At 51.0% G+C, this 15,685-nt stretch overlaps 1 protein-coding gene across 12 annotated transcripts in view; it reads left to right on the forward strand.

Annotated features, from left to right (window-relative positions):
* The window catches only part of SSBP3 (single stranded DNA binding protein 3), a 163,490-nt gene that overhangs the window by 43,365 nt on the left and 104,440 nt on the right, over positions 1-15,685 (forward strand). For 4 of the 12 annotated variants that reach the window (XM_060139966.1, XM_060139969.1, XM_060139967.1 and 1 more), the window contains exon 5: positions 1,312-1,515. The exons of 6 other annotated variants lie outside the window; for them this stretch is intronic. In XM_060139966.1, coding sequence (XP_059995949.1) covers positions 1,312-1,515 — 204 coding nt within the window. Of the gene's footprint in view, positions 1-1,311; positions 1,516-13,064; positions 13,150-15,685 lie in introns of all 12 variants that reach the window. 2 more of the 12 variants (XM_060139977.1, XM_060139978.1) reach the window with 1 other exon arrangement.

The following is a 15,685-nucleotide window of genomic DNA, read 5'->3' on the forward strand; positions in this document are numbered from 1 at the left end:
GATTCTTTTTAGATACTTGAGTGCATACCGAGCGCCAGTATTATACCACAAAGTTGAGGATAAAGCAGTGAACAAAACAGACAAAAATTCCTACCCTTTTGGAGCTCAAACTGAGCGTTCCATATTCCCACACCACAACTTTTCTCCCTAAGCTTCTAGATAGCTAGCTCCTTTATCCCGCCATGGACTCGGGGAAGGCAAAATAATTTTAGTGCAATATTTTGAGCTGAATGCAAAGAGATGGGTGAATCAGCTGGAGAAAAAGAAGTTATGTAATTGCTTCCAAAACAAGAGAAAAAGAGATACTTGGATTACTTATTCGTTTACAGAGCACAAGTTGCGTGCTGGGCCCTGTTCTAGGTCCTGAGAATTCAGCAAGTAAACAAAGCTCTGCAGGATTTGCCACTTAGGACACCGCGCTTGATTCTCTTGGAAACCTGGTAGTGGTCGGAGGTCCCCCTCTGCCTGCGTGGTGACCACTGATTTGCGATCTGAACATTTCCCCAGGGTAGGTGGTGAGCGCTTGCTGTGGTCTGCCGTCCACATCAGCAGGCCAGGCTGGGTGCTGCTGCTGTGGGAGGACCGGGGCTAGCTCATCCTCCCAGGATGATGAATGCTGACCCACTACATTTCTTACATAGGGTCTGCTGTCAGAACTTGTTTGCTGATCTGATTCTCTGCTCCACAGAAGCGGCGTAAACATTTGAGTCTTTACATAATGGAGCTTTTCTTACTTATCCAGCATCTCCGTCACCACCTGCAGCTTTTGCCACAAAAACACAGTGACCTCTGCAGCCGGGAAGAAGTGTGGGTGGAGTTTGACCGAGGATATTGGGGAAACCTTCTGTTTATCAAAAGCCCTCCTGCAGGTTAGTGAGAGGCAGGAAGAACATTTCCATATCCCCTTAGGAGTCCTACACTCTTTTTTTTTTTTTTTAAAGGAAAAGCTATTTTAAAACATGAAGGACTTGAATGATTCCCTTTGTATTTTTCTCTCATCAGCATTTTATCAGTTGATAACCTTTAAAGTCCCTTCTGAATATGAGAGTCTCTTTGGCTCAGGTTTCCTCTACAGCCTCTGCTTCGCCTCCAGTGACGGGGAACTCATTACCTGACAGGACAGCACATTTCAGTTTTAGATGGTTAGAATGGTTAGAAGTCTGTATTCTTGGTATTACCACCATCAAGTGGAAAGACTTCCTCTTCCTTATGACAGCTCTTTCAAGGGGTTAATTATAGCAACTCATTCATGTTCTCTGTTCTTCCCATAAAACTCCTCCGCCTCCACCAATGGGTTTCCATTTAAAATAGCTCCTGTTGTGTTTTGGAAGACATCTCGCCTGGCTTCTGGCTTGCCAGTGTTCTTCTGAAAGCGTAGCTTCCAGAACTGACCTCCAGCCCCTACGCTTTGGCTGGGCACCCTCGAAGTATCTGCAGTTGGCAAGAGGGAAAAGTGTGGCAGGGGCCGAAGATGCTCTTGAGTCAAGAGCTGGCTGTGATCCGCTTTACTCTGTGGTAGGTATCAAGTACGTTCCCAGGCCTGTTTCCTACTCCCAAATGCCAACAGCTCTGCCTCTTAAGTGAGGTTTAGTTTAATGCCCAACCTTACCTAAATGTTACTTCTATTATTATTCAGAGCCGTGGGTAGAGTTTCCCTGTGTCGTTGAGCACATGGGTGGGGACGTACCAGTAGGATGCCGGCTCTGCTTGGAATCCTCCTCCTGCATCCTTTGTTCCCGGAGCCCTGTCCAGCTCGGATGGTACTGTTCTACTGTTGTTGTTTATTAGGATGTCTTTAGAGATCAGACTGGACAACCTCCTCGGTTTACCAGCAGGGGAAACCGAGGCCCAGAGGGTCAAAGTCCACCTGTCCCTATTCTCCTGTCACACAGCAGGTTAGCCTTTGTGGCTGGGAGCCAGGCTTGTCTCTTTTGCTGGTGCTCTCTCTGCCCTGCAGTGAGCCCCCAGCTGCACTCCCTAAAAAATTGGGGCTTTAGTTTAGCAGTTGTAGAATTGCTTATGAAGCTTCTGGTTGGTTAGCAGTGGGACTGGGATGTGCACAGAAGCCCTGAGACTCTGCCATTGTTTTCCTCTCCACCCGAGCTTGGCGTGCTGGCCAGACCTTAGGGGCACACATAATGAGAATCCAAGAGTTCAGGGTATCCATTGTATACTGAGGGCCTACCGTGCACGAGGCGGGAGTGGAGAGCTGTCAGAGCACGACGGTGAGCTGTCAGATAAGAGGTGCTCCTTGAGGGCAGACAGGTGTGTGAGTCTTCATTTTTGAATGCACTGTGCCCGGCACATAGTAAGTGCCCAATAAGGATTTGTTGAATGAACCAAAGGATTTGTATAAATGAGACCAAACAATGCATAAGCTTGGTGGCAGCCTTCCCATCTGGTGGGTTAAAATGGAAAAAGCAGATTCTTTTTTACCTTGCAAATGTTCTTGGAGCTCCTGCCCTGTCCTAGATGCTACAGAGGGATATAAAGGTACGGTCACAGCCCTGCCCTCGAGTAGGTTAGGGAAGGAGACCCTAAGATAAGGACTGTCCCATGCCTGGATGGTACAGGAGGTCCCCTGTAAGCGCTGGTTGCCCACCGGCCTTGGCTGTGGAAGGTCCTTCCTTGAGGGTCCCTCCCCAGCTGCTTTTATCAGTGTCGCATGTGTAACATGGTGCCCAGATAGGTGTCTGTTAAGCGTGCAGCCTGAGGCTAATACTCCAGTTGAAGCTGCGCCCTCCCTCTCCCCAAGGGCAGGGCCTACCCCCACCCCCACCCCCACCCCATGGCCCCTCCTCGGCTCCTCTTTAACCCGACTGACCTCTCGGCATGCAGAAGGGCTGGGTGACCCGTGAACATGCTAATAAAAGTCATCACTCCTCTCCGGGCGCTGGGCCGTTTGTGGTACGTCTCGTTAATTACTTGGCAGAGAGAACATTAGGACTATAATTCGCTGGACTGGCCTTCCTCCCAGGTGTCCCCCTGCACGGGTGAGAGGTGGAGGTGGCCAGGCCAGCCAGGCAGCAGGGTGTGGAGGGGTGTGCGGGGTTGAAGTTGCTCCTTTTTTTCTGCTAATAGTGTCAGCACCCTCTATCTTTCCCCCCAACCTTACCGAAGCATGGCCCATCCTGCCCTACGTCCCCCTGCCCCACTCTCAGTGGATCCCGAGCCCTCTGTTGGGAGCAGGGCTGTGAGCTGCCTGCGGCCCAGCGGCCTCGTTTATCAGGGGCCTGCTGCCGGGGGCGTGGGGGGAGGCACCGTGCCGGGCTGTCTGGGGAGATGCTGGTGGGCTGCCCCCCTGCCACCACTGCCAGGGCTTTCTCTGGAGCCCCGTTTGCCCCTGAACCTTCCTCGCTCCCTGGCTGCCTGCTTCCTTTCCTCCCCTCCTCCTGTCCTCTTTGACATCTCTTTCCTCTAAATTGCCTCTCCTCTCTGCCTCCCCTCCTTCCCAGAGGCTTTTGCTTGGTCCTTTGGGGAGCCACACAGGCCTCCCGCTGGTTCGTCCCTAGGCCAGTCAGTCAGGAGCCTCTGCTCCCACCAGGAGGCCCATTCGCTCCCCCAATTCCCCCCTGACCCCAAGAACGTGAGGTGTGAGCTGGGGGGCTTCACCCGCAGTGGTGAAGCCATGGCCAGCGTTTTTCTGCCTCTGGGTGGTGTTATTCAGTGTCCCCGTCAAATCCGATAGGCCGAGGAAAGTCGTTTTCAAGATACATCCTTGAAGACCCCAGGAACTCTGGTCTCTGAGCACAGAGAGGGCTGAGTGGTTGGCGGGGAGGAAGACTTCCTGCGAAATGGAGAGGGAGTACGGGGCAGTTCAGGGGGGCTCCCGGGCGCACCTCGCAGGGCTTGCAGATGTGGGTGTCAGGGCGGGAGAAGCCTGCTCCCCTGAGCCCTGGCGCTTGGCCTGGCGTCTGTGTCCCTCAGAGCCCGCACTGCACCCCCAGGCTGTGTGTGGGGTTGGGGGCTGGGGAGGGCTTGTTTGGCAGCAGGCGCCTATCAGACAACTGGAAAGTGCCAGTGCTTGCCCGGCCATCTGTCCCCATCCGCCTGGCTCCTGGCCGCCTTCTGCCTACCCCAGAAGGCCCGCAGTTGTCTGCCGGCGAGGCCGCGGAGCCTGGCCGGGAGGGGCAGGCGGAGGCCCATCTTGCCTTTGTTTATTCCCATCTAATTTTCGGCTCCTGCGTTTTGGATGATTTGCCAGGTGCGTGAAAAGTTTGCTGCGCGACCGCATCGCGACGGTTTTGTGGCGTGCAGGTGGACAGGAAAGGTGGATGTGTGCCGCGCTTCCTTTCCACGGTTTGTCTGTTGGCTTAACTGGGGACCTTCGCCCCGCACCCACACCCCTTGCACTCCCTCTGCTGTTTTTCTCTTTTCTTGCTTTAATTTGTAAAAGTGCAGCCTAGAGCAGGCCAACTCTCCCGCCATTTGGGTTCACCCGCACACCACCCTCTCCAAGCTAGTTAAAGGGTTAAAAATTATGGGGAAGTTCAGCCGGCACTTGCAAGATATGGTTGCCGTGGCAACAGGCCTTCTAATCTGGTAGGTGACCTGAAAGACTGGAGAAGATGTAGGGGTTGGTTTGGCATTTCATTATTTCATGAGGCTGCCTCTCCAGCTGGTTTCTCTGCTGAGCTTAAAGCTTGCTGTTCCTGCCACTAGAATTACTGGCACATTCCAAAACAACAGTGTTGATGGCTCGAGCAGTGCATTAATGGGGGTCTGGCCAGGCCGGGTGGGCAGAGGAGAGGGAGCTGGGTTCCAGGAGCGCTAACATGGGACTGTGTCCCTCACACAAAGAGGGGGGTGTGGGTAAAAGGGTGTGCACTCAGGTTCGCTTTCTGCACACAATAGCTGCCTTCTTGAAACACCACCGTGTAAACTGAATCCTGTTTTTTAGTGCCCTGAGAGGGACTGACTTTTTAGGAGGATTTTAGGAGAACTTTAGTTTGCCAAGAATCCTCCTTAGATTTGGTGGGGGTGGGGCTGTTTAAAGTAGGGGGAGACTCCCATTGCAATTTCTACACTTGATGCCCTTGTCTTTTATTTACCTTCAGCTGGATGTTGTCCAGAAATTTGGTTCAGTTCAGCACATTAACTGCGTGTCTGCTGTGGACCCGGCCCCGTGCCTGGAGCAGAGAGGCGCAGAACGGAATACCTGGTTTCATTCATTCACTCGGCACATGTTGGTTGGATTGCCGCATTTGGGAGAAGGGGCAGCTCAGATCACTGTCCTGGCGTGAGGGGCTCCGGGTGTGTGAGGGGCTTCTGCCTACCTTGCCCCTTACTTTTAGAGGGACCTTATATTGAGGACAGGGAGGGGTTTTCTGGCTTGGAAAGGCAAGAGGCATTCACATTTCTCAGCCCGCCTTTCTCCGAGGGGTCTGCTCTGTTTGTCCCCTTTTCCTCTTGCCTGTAATTACCCGGAAATCCATGGGCCCGATAAATGGTACGTGTGGATGGCGTGTTCAGAAGCCCAGACCTTCCTTAAACACAGAACATGCAGAGTTCTATGTTAGCCTGTGCCCAGGTTCTGAGGTATTGCCAATTGGTGGCTTCCTGGGTTTCTCGCTTCTCCGAATTTTTTCCCTTCTGGAGAGGTTGAGGGTTCCTGGGATTTGTGAGGGAATTTTATGTGACTTACTCCCTCTTCCCATCGCAGTCGTGAGCTCTCTGAAGAGAGGTCTGTGGGTTAAAGGCCCAGTGGACAGTTTGGAGGATCACTGCTTCCACTTCATAGATGCAGAAGCAGAGGACCAGAGAGGCGAGAGTGTGTCTATCTTCAGGGCTCTGGGATCTCAGGCAAGGACTTGCCCCACACTGTACCGTGCCCTTGATGGGCTGCCCACCCATGTGTGTGGCAGGTGCATGGGAAAGGTTGGGCCAGAATGTGATTCTTGATGGGCGGGAGTTTGGGGGATTAGGAGGTGCACCTACACTGCAGATGGCAAAGGGACGTGCCCCCTTGTAAGACCAGGGGTATCCACGGACAGCAGGACGCACTGGCTGCGGGCTTCAGCTTTCTGGGTTCAGAGGATGGGGCTGGGGGCAGTGGGATGGGAGATTCACCCCTTGCTGGCCAGCCTGGCCTGGCGTTGGGACGCACCAGTGTTCTTGGGAGGGGACATGGTCTGCCACCTACAGCCGAGGCACAGGGTCCAGCTCATCTTCTGGTCCCCTCTGCAGCACAGTCTCCTGTCTGTAAAACACAGGAATTAACCTCAGCATCCTCGGCCCCTTGGGTCCCTCGGTCCATTTCCGTGGATGGAAAAAGCATCTTGGCCAAGTCTCTCTGCTCTGCTGTACCTCAGACTGGCTTCTCAGTGTAGAATGTGGCTTTAGGGTTTTGTCTAGTTTTTATCTGTAATTTCATCTAATTCAATACATTTCAATAAGGGTTTGTTGAGTGCCACCTCCTTTGTCTTTGAGCTGCAGCGTAGGGGAGAATGGGGGTCAGCCCATACCTTGGGGGCAGCGTCAGGACCCTGCCCATTTTTGTTGACTTCCATGGAGCCTGGGAGAGGGTGGTTGGAATTGGGTTCCGACTCTGCGTATAGTTCACTTGGATCCTTCAAACTCTAGTTTTCCTATGGGGAGAGATCTTCTTGGCTTGGGGTGGTGGTGGTGGCGAGTTTAGCAAGTACACAGGGCCTTTACAGGTGGAAGCATCTCAGAACAGCTAAAAGGAGAGGTCTTCAAGGTTGAAGCCTCTGGGATTGGGCTAGTTCTGTGTGTGTGTGTGTAAGTCACGGGGTGAAGTGGGGGGGGAGGGGTGGCTTGAGCTGAAGATTTCTGGGACCTTTAGGATGTAAAAGTAAAGGTGACCTGCATCTTTCCCACTTTGGCTTAGATTTTGGCCCAGAGTTCTTCCTCTCACAAAGGAAGGAATGGATCTGCCCTGTTCTAATTAGAGGGCCGAGGTCTCATTAGATGCAAAATAGATAAAATAAAATGTGTATTCCGCTCCAAAGTTAGTCGAAGCCCTCGGAGAACTGCCTTCACCATTGCGGGCGTGTGGGGGGAACCTTAGTGGATTCCTTACAGATGAGGAAACCAAGGGCCACATGGGATGGTCGACCACCTGGGGATGCATTACCTGCAGGGCCGCCAGCAAAACCTGGGGCTCCTGAGGGTCAGCTCCTCACTCTCACCCAAATCTCAAGTTTCTCCTGCAGTTCTAGGATTTGCCATTCAGAGAGTGCCCCTCAGAGTCTGCTTATGTTTTGTGCGGGTGGATGAGTTTTGTGCTCTGCTCTGGGGGGTCCTGGTTGAGCCTCATGGGTTTCGTTGAGGTTCTTCTACCATTAGCCATCCTCTGTTCCATTTTTAAATTTTATTTATTTATTTATTTATTTATTTATTTATTTATTTATTTATTTATTTATTTAGTGTGGTACGCGGGTCTCTCATTGTTGTGGCCTCTCCCGCTGCGGAGCACAGGCTCCGGACGCGCAGGCCCAGCGGCCATGGCTCACGGGCTCAGCCGCTCCGCGGCATGTGAGATCTTCCCCGACCAGGGCACGAACCCATGTCCCCTGCATCGGCAGGCGGACTCTCAACCACTTTGCCACCAGGGAAGCCCTTATTTATTTATTTTTAAAAATTAATTGATTTATTTTTGGCTGTGTTGGGTCCTCGTTGCTGTGTGTGGGCTTTCTCTAGTTGTGGCGAGCAGGGACTCCTCTTCATTGCGATGTGCGGGCTTCTCATTGCAGTGGCTTCTCTTTTTGCAGAGCACGGGCTCTAAGCACGCGAGCTTCAGTAGTTGTGGTGCGCCAGCTCAGTAGTTGTGGCTCGTGGGCTCTAGAGCACAGGCTCAGTAGTTGTGGCGTGCGGGCTTCAGTAGTTGTGGTTCGCGGGCTCTAGAGCGCAGGCTCAGTAGTTGCGGCACACGGGCTTAGTTGCTCCGTGGCATGTGGGATCTTCCCAGACCAGGGATTGAACCTGTGTCTCCTGTATTGGCAGGAGGATTGTTAACCACCGCACCACCAGGGAAGTCCCAGGCGGATTCTTAACCACTGCACCACCAGGGAAGTCCCCATCTTCCGTTTTAGAGTAGGAAAAATTGACAAAGAATTTACCTCCGTATTGAAATTCAGAGCAGTTATACTGTTCGCACATTTCTGTTAACAGTAATAATAGTAGTGAGTACAATGCTGATCATGGTAGATGCTTGGATGGTAAAAAAGAGGAGTGAAATGCAGCTGCTTCCTGCTACGGATCCTAGCGAGATGAGACTCATCAGATGGTAGCCACCCACATTTTATGTTTGCCTTGTTGTGTTAACGTTGCCATAGTAAGACACGACATGGGTGACTTTCTACTCTAGAGAGTGGGAGGTGAGGGGAAGGGGGGAAAGGGTTTGGAGAAGAAATGGAGCCTCATAGGAAGTGGGGGATACCTGGTGGGACAGTTTCTGACAAAGGTTCCCTAGGGATGTTTTGTGGAAGTTTGACTTCTTTTCACTGTGTCACTTGAAGAAGCCACCTTGCTTACCAGCCAAGAAATTTGGACCCATTTGGCTTTTCTGGAGGATGTCACTTCATAGGGTAACAAGTTAATTCCTTGCTAGGGGAACTAGGGCTTGAATCAGTTCCCTTCAGGCTTCCTAAGGCGTCCTTTGCTAGTTCTGAAGCTTTGGGCTTTGATGAGCAAAGTCGCGTCTCTAGGCCTTTGGTCCTTTTATGTACCTTGAGCCCTGTCTAGCCCAAGGCTGTGCAGACTGAGGCTACTTGATGTGTTTTGTCTTTCGTAATAAGGAAGACTGTTAGTTTGCTGGGAGTTCCCACTGCTTGGCTCACCCGGAGTTCCTTATGGAGAATAAACTTGATGTTTGGATGGATGGGTGGGTGGGGATAGATAGATTGGGTGGATGGGTGAGTGGGTGGCTGGCTGGGTAGAGGAGCGTGCTCATCCAGGCTGGGTTGAGTCAGGAGTCCTTCCAAAATGCCATGTTTTGTTTGAGGACTTTTGTACAGCTGGATGTACAGGCAGCAAGCAGGTCCCCAATCCCACGAGGGTCCAGCACAGCTTCTGATCATTCCCTTAGGGTATCTGCTGGAGATTCCTTCCTAATGCCCTGGTCCGTTGAGGAACCCTGTCTTACGTGCATATCCCACATGCCAAAGGAGTTATGGAACAATGAAGGAAGACTGTTTTTAAAGCTTAATTTATATTTAAATTATTACAGCATTGCTCTTGAGATCTGTGAACTTTAGCATTTGTAGCTTCAACAATTCACAAGTGACAGGAGTAATTTGTAACCTCCCTGAGCATCACTTTGGTTCTTGGCCCGAGAGTGGGAGGTGGGCTCACGAGTCGCAGAGCTGGTGGGGAAGCCTGGTGCTCTGTCCTGCGCCCACAGCTCTTGGGTTCTGGTTATTTCATGCATGATCTGATTTCATCCTGACAGTAACCCTGGGAATCGGACATCATTGTTGTGGTTTTACACCTGAGAGAACTGAAGAAATGATGTGTCCCGTACATGCTCATTTTGAAAAGGAGAAGGAAGAAAAAGTTACCTGTCTTTCCACCACCAAGACTAACTTTGTGCTAACTTTTTTGGGGAGTATTTCCTTTCAGGCTCTTTTCCTCCTCTTTCACTTAGCATTTTTGCATAATCATGTTCCAGTCAGAAAATTCTCATTGCGAAAAGTAACATTTAAGAAGCTGTGTAGGCTCTGTTTCTGTTTCCAGGCTCTGAGTCATTTTCGGTGTTGGTGTGCTTTTCAGAGGGTCTCTATGTGGGGCTGTCTCCGTGCCCCTGGGCTGAGCTCACCGGGGAGCTGGAGTGTTCCTTTCAGCTCAGCATCCCTGGCTCAGGCATTCAGACCCGAGCAGGGCCCTTTGTGTCTAAAGCAGTAGTTGATTGGAGTGCTAATGAATCAATTAGAAAATTACTTGCTGCTGAGATCGGCAGCCAAAGGAGGGTTGTGCACAGTCTCCGAAAACCATGGAAGGCCATACGCCTATAAATCTCTCTTGGCTGTGGCCCTTGTAAATCGCACCCCAGCCTTTCTTGGACCTGTTAATCACTTGAGAAAAATGGGACGACTACTGCTTTGCAGGGCTGCCTCTTGCTTGGCATGGTTTTCTAGCTTGTACTTCTGTCCATTCTTACACGGGTGAGAAAGAGAAGACTAGAGTTCCTAGAACAGCGTTTGTACTGCACTTGTAAAAGGGAATCGTTTAGGGGCCATTCTCGTGTTCTTACCTGGAGTCCCCTACACCAACCCTTTGGGAGGTACTTTGCTATAATATACATGCCCATTTTCAGGAATGGCGGACCTGGAGCTCAGAGAGGCTCAAGCGTCTGGTCCTCCAGTCACACACTCGAGGAAGGCAGTGGACCAGCCTGTACACTGTCCCTCTGTCATAAAGCCTTTTTCACATGGGATACATCTGAGTGGGTCTTAATGGCCCCAGGTTGGGAGTGGCATGTGGGGCACAGCCAGCAGGGATGGATATGGTAAAGGCCTTTCCAGTGAAGTACCCAGGGTTGGGGTTTGGTAAGGTTTAATCTGGGGCAGATCTAGAGTTGGAGTGACAGCCAGCAGCCACGGCGGAAGGGCCCCCGGGTGGGTGATGTACCAGGGGGTTCCAGGGGGCACCATGTTGTGTTATGTGTTCCAGGACACTCGCCAGATATGTTTGAACCTGAAATGGAAATGGGTAAAGGAGAGGGAGGTTAAAGTAGATGACTTGCCATGAATCCTGCCTGAAGTGGAGCCACCTCTAGATTTTGATATGTGTTTCTGGCCCTCGTTTTATGAATACAGTGAAGGCAGCACTCATCTTTACCTGGTTTCTCCCAGAGCAGCCAGCATGCTTCTCCTGAGGCAGTGCAGTGCTGGGCTCCCTTTCTAATTTGGCTTCACTGGGAGGGAACCACTGGGCACCAGGGCCTTTTGTTCCTGGCTGGGGGGGGGCAGGACTGCTTGTTTACAACCTCATATTCTGTCCTTTCATCGCCAGGATGTTCAGTGTGTCATGGCAGTTTTGATGCTTCTGCCTTGGATAGCCAGCAGTTTTTTCATTCGTATAACAAACATTTGAGTGCCTACCATGTGGCAGGCACCGTTGTAGGTGCTGTGAGCACGGTGGGGAACAGCACAGATGACACCCCTGTCTGTGCTCGTGGGGCTGACGTTCTAGTGGATGGTACAGAAATCTGTTGTGGACCTTGGGTCTCAAGCTGATTTGGAAGATAGGACTGTAATAATTCTAATCTCTCCTTCATAGTGGCTCTTTTTTTATACCCCACATTGTGCGGGGCATCTTAAGTTTGCCATCGTGTTCCATCCTCGGATGAGCTCTGTTAAGGCGGGTATTGTCACCCCATTTTTGCAGATGAGGCCTCAGAGAGCACATAGCAGGTGCTCGATAAATCCTTGTTGGCCAGCTGAATGGTGTGCAGTTTGCAGATAGTGGAGCTGGGTTTCTAGCCCAGCCCAGGTTCTCAACAAGATGTCAGGCTGCCTTTCCAGTGCTGCACCTGTCCTGTGAGGCTGGCTTTATTTTGTAGACTGGCTTTGAGTGTGAGTGCCAGAGCCCAGGAAGATTGTGGTACAAGGTCTTGGTGTGGTCTCTGACCCACTAGATCTGTATTATCGATCATCGCTGCCGCTGCCACTGCTGGAAGATGCTTTGTTTCTGGTGGTTTTATAGAAGTGGAGGTGAGATTTAGTGGCCACTTGCTTCCCCGGCGACTGCCGTCAGTCTCCTGCTCTCTCCACTTGAGGCACATTGGTACTGCCATGTGAGCTGTGAGTGTGGTAGGGGATTGAGACTGGGATGCGCCTGCCCCGATGCCCCGGGACCCCAGGTGACTCTTCTCCTTAAGCGGGCACAGGTGAGGCAACGTGTGGAACCTTGGGCCCCATTCATCTGCCCAGACAACTCTTTGGCCACTTGATGTTGACTTGGCCCCTTCAAGTTCCAGGTATTGAAAATGCAAAACAAATAAAGCCCAGCTTCTGGACGGAATCGGGTTGGCTTTCTCTTTGGGGAAGCTCAAAGTGCAACAGCTGTGTGGGTAGACTGCTCTCCGGGTGTTAACCTGCTTGGCAGGCTGTTGGAGTAGAAAGTTCCAACAGGCGTCAGGCGAGTGGGGGAGGCATGTGGCTGGCCATGGGGAGCAGGGGAGATGGGCTACTTCCTTTGCCTCTTGTCTGTGCCCTTGACCTGCAGGCTCTCTTCTGAACTTTCTCCTTTTCTCTCTCCCTTTCTGCTGACTCTCCTAATTTCCACCTACTTTCCACCCCTTCCCCACATCTTCTCTGTATTTCCTAACACCTTGTGCATTGCCTCAGACACTCCTTGGCTCTTCTCAGTTGGCAGGGCAAGGGGCAGAGTCCACCACCAAGTAAAGGTCACCTTGTGTCACTTTGACCCAGACGGGGAATGGGGACTCTGACCTTTCCCAGATGGTGTCGGTGAAAGGTCAAGCGTGGTTGCACGGTTGTCAAGGTGGCTCACATTACCCTGAACTGGGAGCAGTGCAGAGGAGGAAGAGAGGGGTGGGTACGGTCGTAGCTGGAGGTTGGCGGGTTGGAAATAATTCAGGGTGTATAAGTTTCCTAGGCTGCAGTAACAGACTGTCACAAATGGGGTGGCTTTAAACAGAAGAAATTTATCCTCTTGCAGTTCTGGAGGCTAGAAGTCCAGAATCAAGGTGTCCGGCAGCACCACGTTCCCTCTCAAGTCCCTGGGGGAGAGTCTGTTCTTTGCCTTTCTCTTATTTTCTGGTGTTGCTGGCACTCCTCCATGTTCCTTGGCTTGCATCTCTCCGATCTCTGCCTCTGTCATCCCATGGTGTTCTCCCTGTGTGTCTGTGTGCCTAAATTTCCCTTATATTATAAAGACACCACCAGTCATTGGATTAGGGCCCACCCTAACCCAGTACAACCTCGTCCTAACTTGATTACATCTGCAAAGGATCTACAGACTTACAACATAGTAGTTGATGGTTCGACTTACAATTTTTCGACTTTACAACGGTGGCAAAGTGATATAAATTCAGTAAAAAACCGTACTTCAGATTTTGAATTTTGATCTTTTCCCAGGCTAGTGATGGGCGGTAGATCTTCTCTTGTGATGCCGGGGCAGCGGCAGTGGCCGCAGCTCCCAGTCAGCCCAGCAACCACAAGGGTGAGCAAGATAACACTGACCACCATTCCATTCCTGGACCACCACTCTCTTTTCACTCTCAGTACAGTATTCAGTATGTTACATGAATTAGCTTTTCAACACTTCATTATAACATAGGCTGTGTGTGAGGTGATCTTGCCCAACTGTAGGCTGAAGTAGGTGTTCTGAGCACGTTTAAGGTAGGCGAGGCTAAGCTCTGATGTTCAGTAGGTTTGGCGTATTAAGTGCATTTCTACTTAATGATATTCTCGTAACCCCATTGAAAGTCGAGGATGATCTGTATTTCCAAATAAGGTCACGTTCATAGGTACTGGGGGTCAGGACTTGAACATATCTTTTAGGTGGACACAATTCAACCCACAATACAAGGCGACAGCACCTGTATCCAGAGGAGGTATTCAAATTCCTATTTTAAGGGGCCTTAAAGATACTAAGCGACTCTGTAGTTGCAGCCAGTCCAGTAAATTTATGTAAGGAATCCACTATGTGCCAGGTTCCGGGCTTGGCCCTGCACAGAGATGAGATGCCTCCTGGCCCTTTCGGTGAGAGGCTACTTCTGTGGAAACAGGGTTTTTAAAAGAAAGCTTAAAGGAAATGTTCATGCAAGTGCCTCGGGGATGACCTTAGAAACACCGACAAGCTCTTCCTTCCTGCCCTATTAATTTTGAGGCCACCTCGATCAAGCCAGGACTTACTCTCCCCGCCCTCTGGCAGAAGGACATGGGGAAGGTGGCCGGGAACCACCACCTTTTGTTTCTGCTGCTCACATTCGGTGCTTCTGTTTCTTCCCTGCCAGTGAGGGTGGGACTTAGAAGGTCTTTGAAGTGTGCTTCCTGGTGTTGTCTGTTCAGGCAGCCTTGGGAGCTAGGAACGGTTTTATTGGAATGGCAGATACTGGGCGGGGTCAATAAGGAGGTTTTTTTACAGTGGCTACTGTGTTTTTGCTGTGGATGCACGTGGGTCAGCATCTGATGGCTCAGGCCAGTGCCTTGTCTTCCTTCACAGAAGTTTCCCATTCAGGCAGAAGGATCTGACACTGAGTCGGAAAATTCTTCCCATGACTTTACAGTCTCCTTGGTCTGCCAAGGATTTCCACACAGGCAACAGGAGTGGAGCAGAAAGCATTTGTAGTTCTTGTGTTGGTGAAAACCAATGTAATGTAAATAGGAAGTCTGGATTATACGTATCCTCAAGACACTGGGACTGAAAACCACATGCACCCAAAGAAATTTACAGGTGTGCACGGTTCAGAGCGCTGTCTGCTGTGGAGGGCTCAGGTGGTAGGGGTACGTGTTCTGTTCTCCATCCCTCCCCTCCTTGACCTGCCCCTCCCAACCAAAAAAAAAAGAGAGAAAAGTTAATTAGGCATTTCCCCCAATTCTGTCACCTCTTTACCAGACCATCAGAATATGTGAGGTCAGCTAGATCCGCCATCCCTTCTAGCCATCATTCCAGAGAGGCAGAACTCTTGTGTGTGTCCCTGAATGACCACACCACAGAGGACCCACAGAAGTATCTGGAATGTGCTTTAGTCTCCCCACTCGCCCCCCAGAATGATAGCTTTCCCATTCCCGGATGGGGCCTTCAAGAACCTGCTTTGGGCAGAAGCACAAGTATTTATTAGGCCAAGCCTGATGGTGCGCTTTACCTAGGTAGCTTTGTAAGTAGATTAGTTTCATGTCTTATTTCCAAAAAAGTTCACGGATATATGTTCATTGTGAAGGGAATTAGATAGCAAACATAAAATTCGGGCACTTATACTCTCCAAAGATTAATGTTGTTAAAGCCCTGGTTTATGTCTTGTTGATCTGGCTGATTTCCTAAACATGTCCCTGCCCTCAGGAGGTAATATCTGTCCACTTGGCTGATTCAGCCCGACACCTAACCAGAGGTACCTCTTGAGACTCTAGATGGCGGATCTTGAGATTCTAGAACCTGTGTAGCCTGTGGCTTCCCTTCCAGGGGTCTTGCCCACACACCTAACTGCCTGTGGTTCTCCCGACTCTTTTCTCTGGTTGGAAGCTCTTGTAACTGATGTTGCCAAGAACTACTTTCTTTCCCTTGGGGAGAGGGAAATGGGGGGTAATCCTTGCTCCAAATCCTGGAGTCTAGGACTGCCAGGCGGACCTCATGTGTCAAGCAGACAAGCTTGTATGGAGCTATGGTTTTTAACCTTTACGGGCCCACGAGCCCTGTGAGACTGATAAACTCTGGTGCCCTCCGGTACTGCACGTTCACATGTACAAGCAACTGTGCATAATAAGCCCAGGGGTTTGCAGACCCTTTGAAACCCATCTCTGAGGCCCTTCAGAAACAGACGTGCCGCCCCCCACCCCGCCCGCCGCTGGCTGACATGGCCTCTCGGTGTCCATTTTGCCATCTGTAGGACAATGGCAACAATAGTTACCCGACAGTTTTGCGGTTGTGACAAGGACTGTGGTGGTTGTAGCTGCTCACCTTCAGTTCTTTCCCCAGTGCTCACCGTGACCCAGTGAGGGAAGTCTTACCAACCCCATTTCAGAGATGAGAAAACGGA

This window comes from Lagenorhynchus albirostris, chromosome 2 (assembly GCF_949774975.1).
Source record: "Lagenorhynchus albirostris chromosome 2, mLagAlb1.1, whole genome shotgun sequence".
NCBI classification, from domain to species: domain Eukaryota; kingdom Metazoa; phylum Chordata; class Mammalia; order Artiodactyla; family Delphinidae; genus Lagenorhynchus; species Lagenorhynchus albirostris.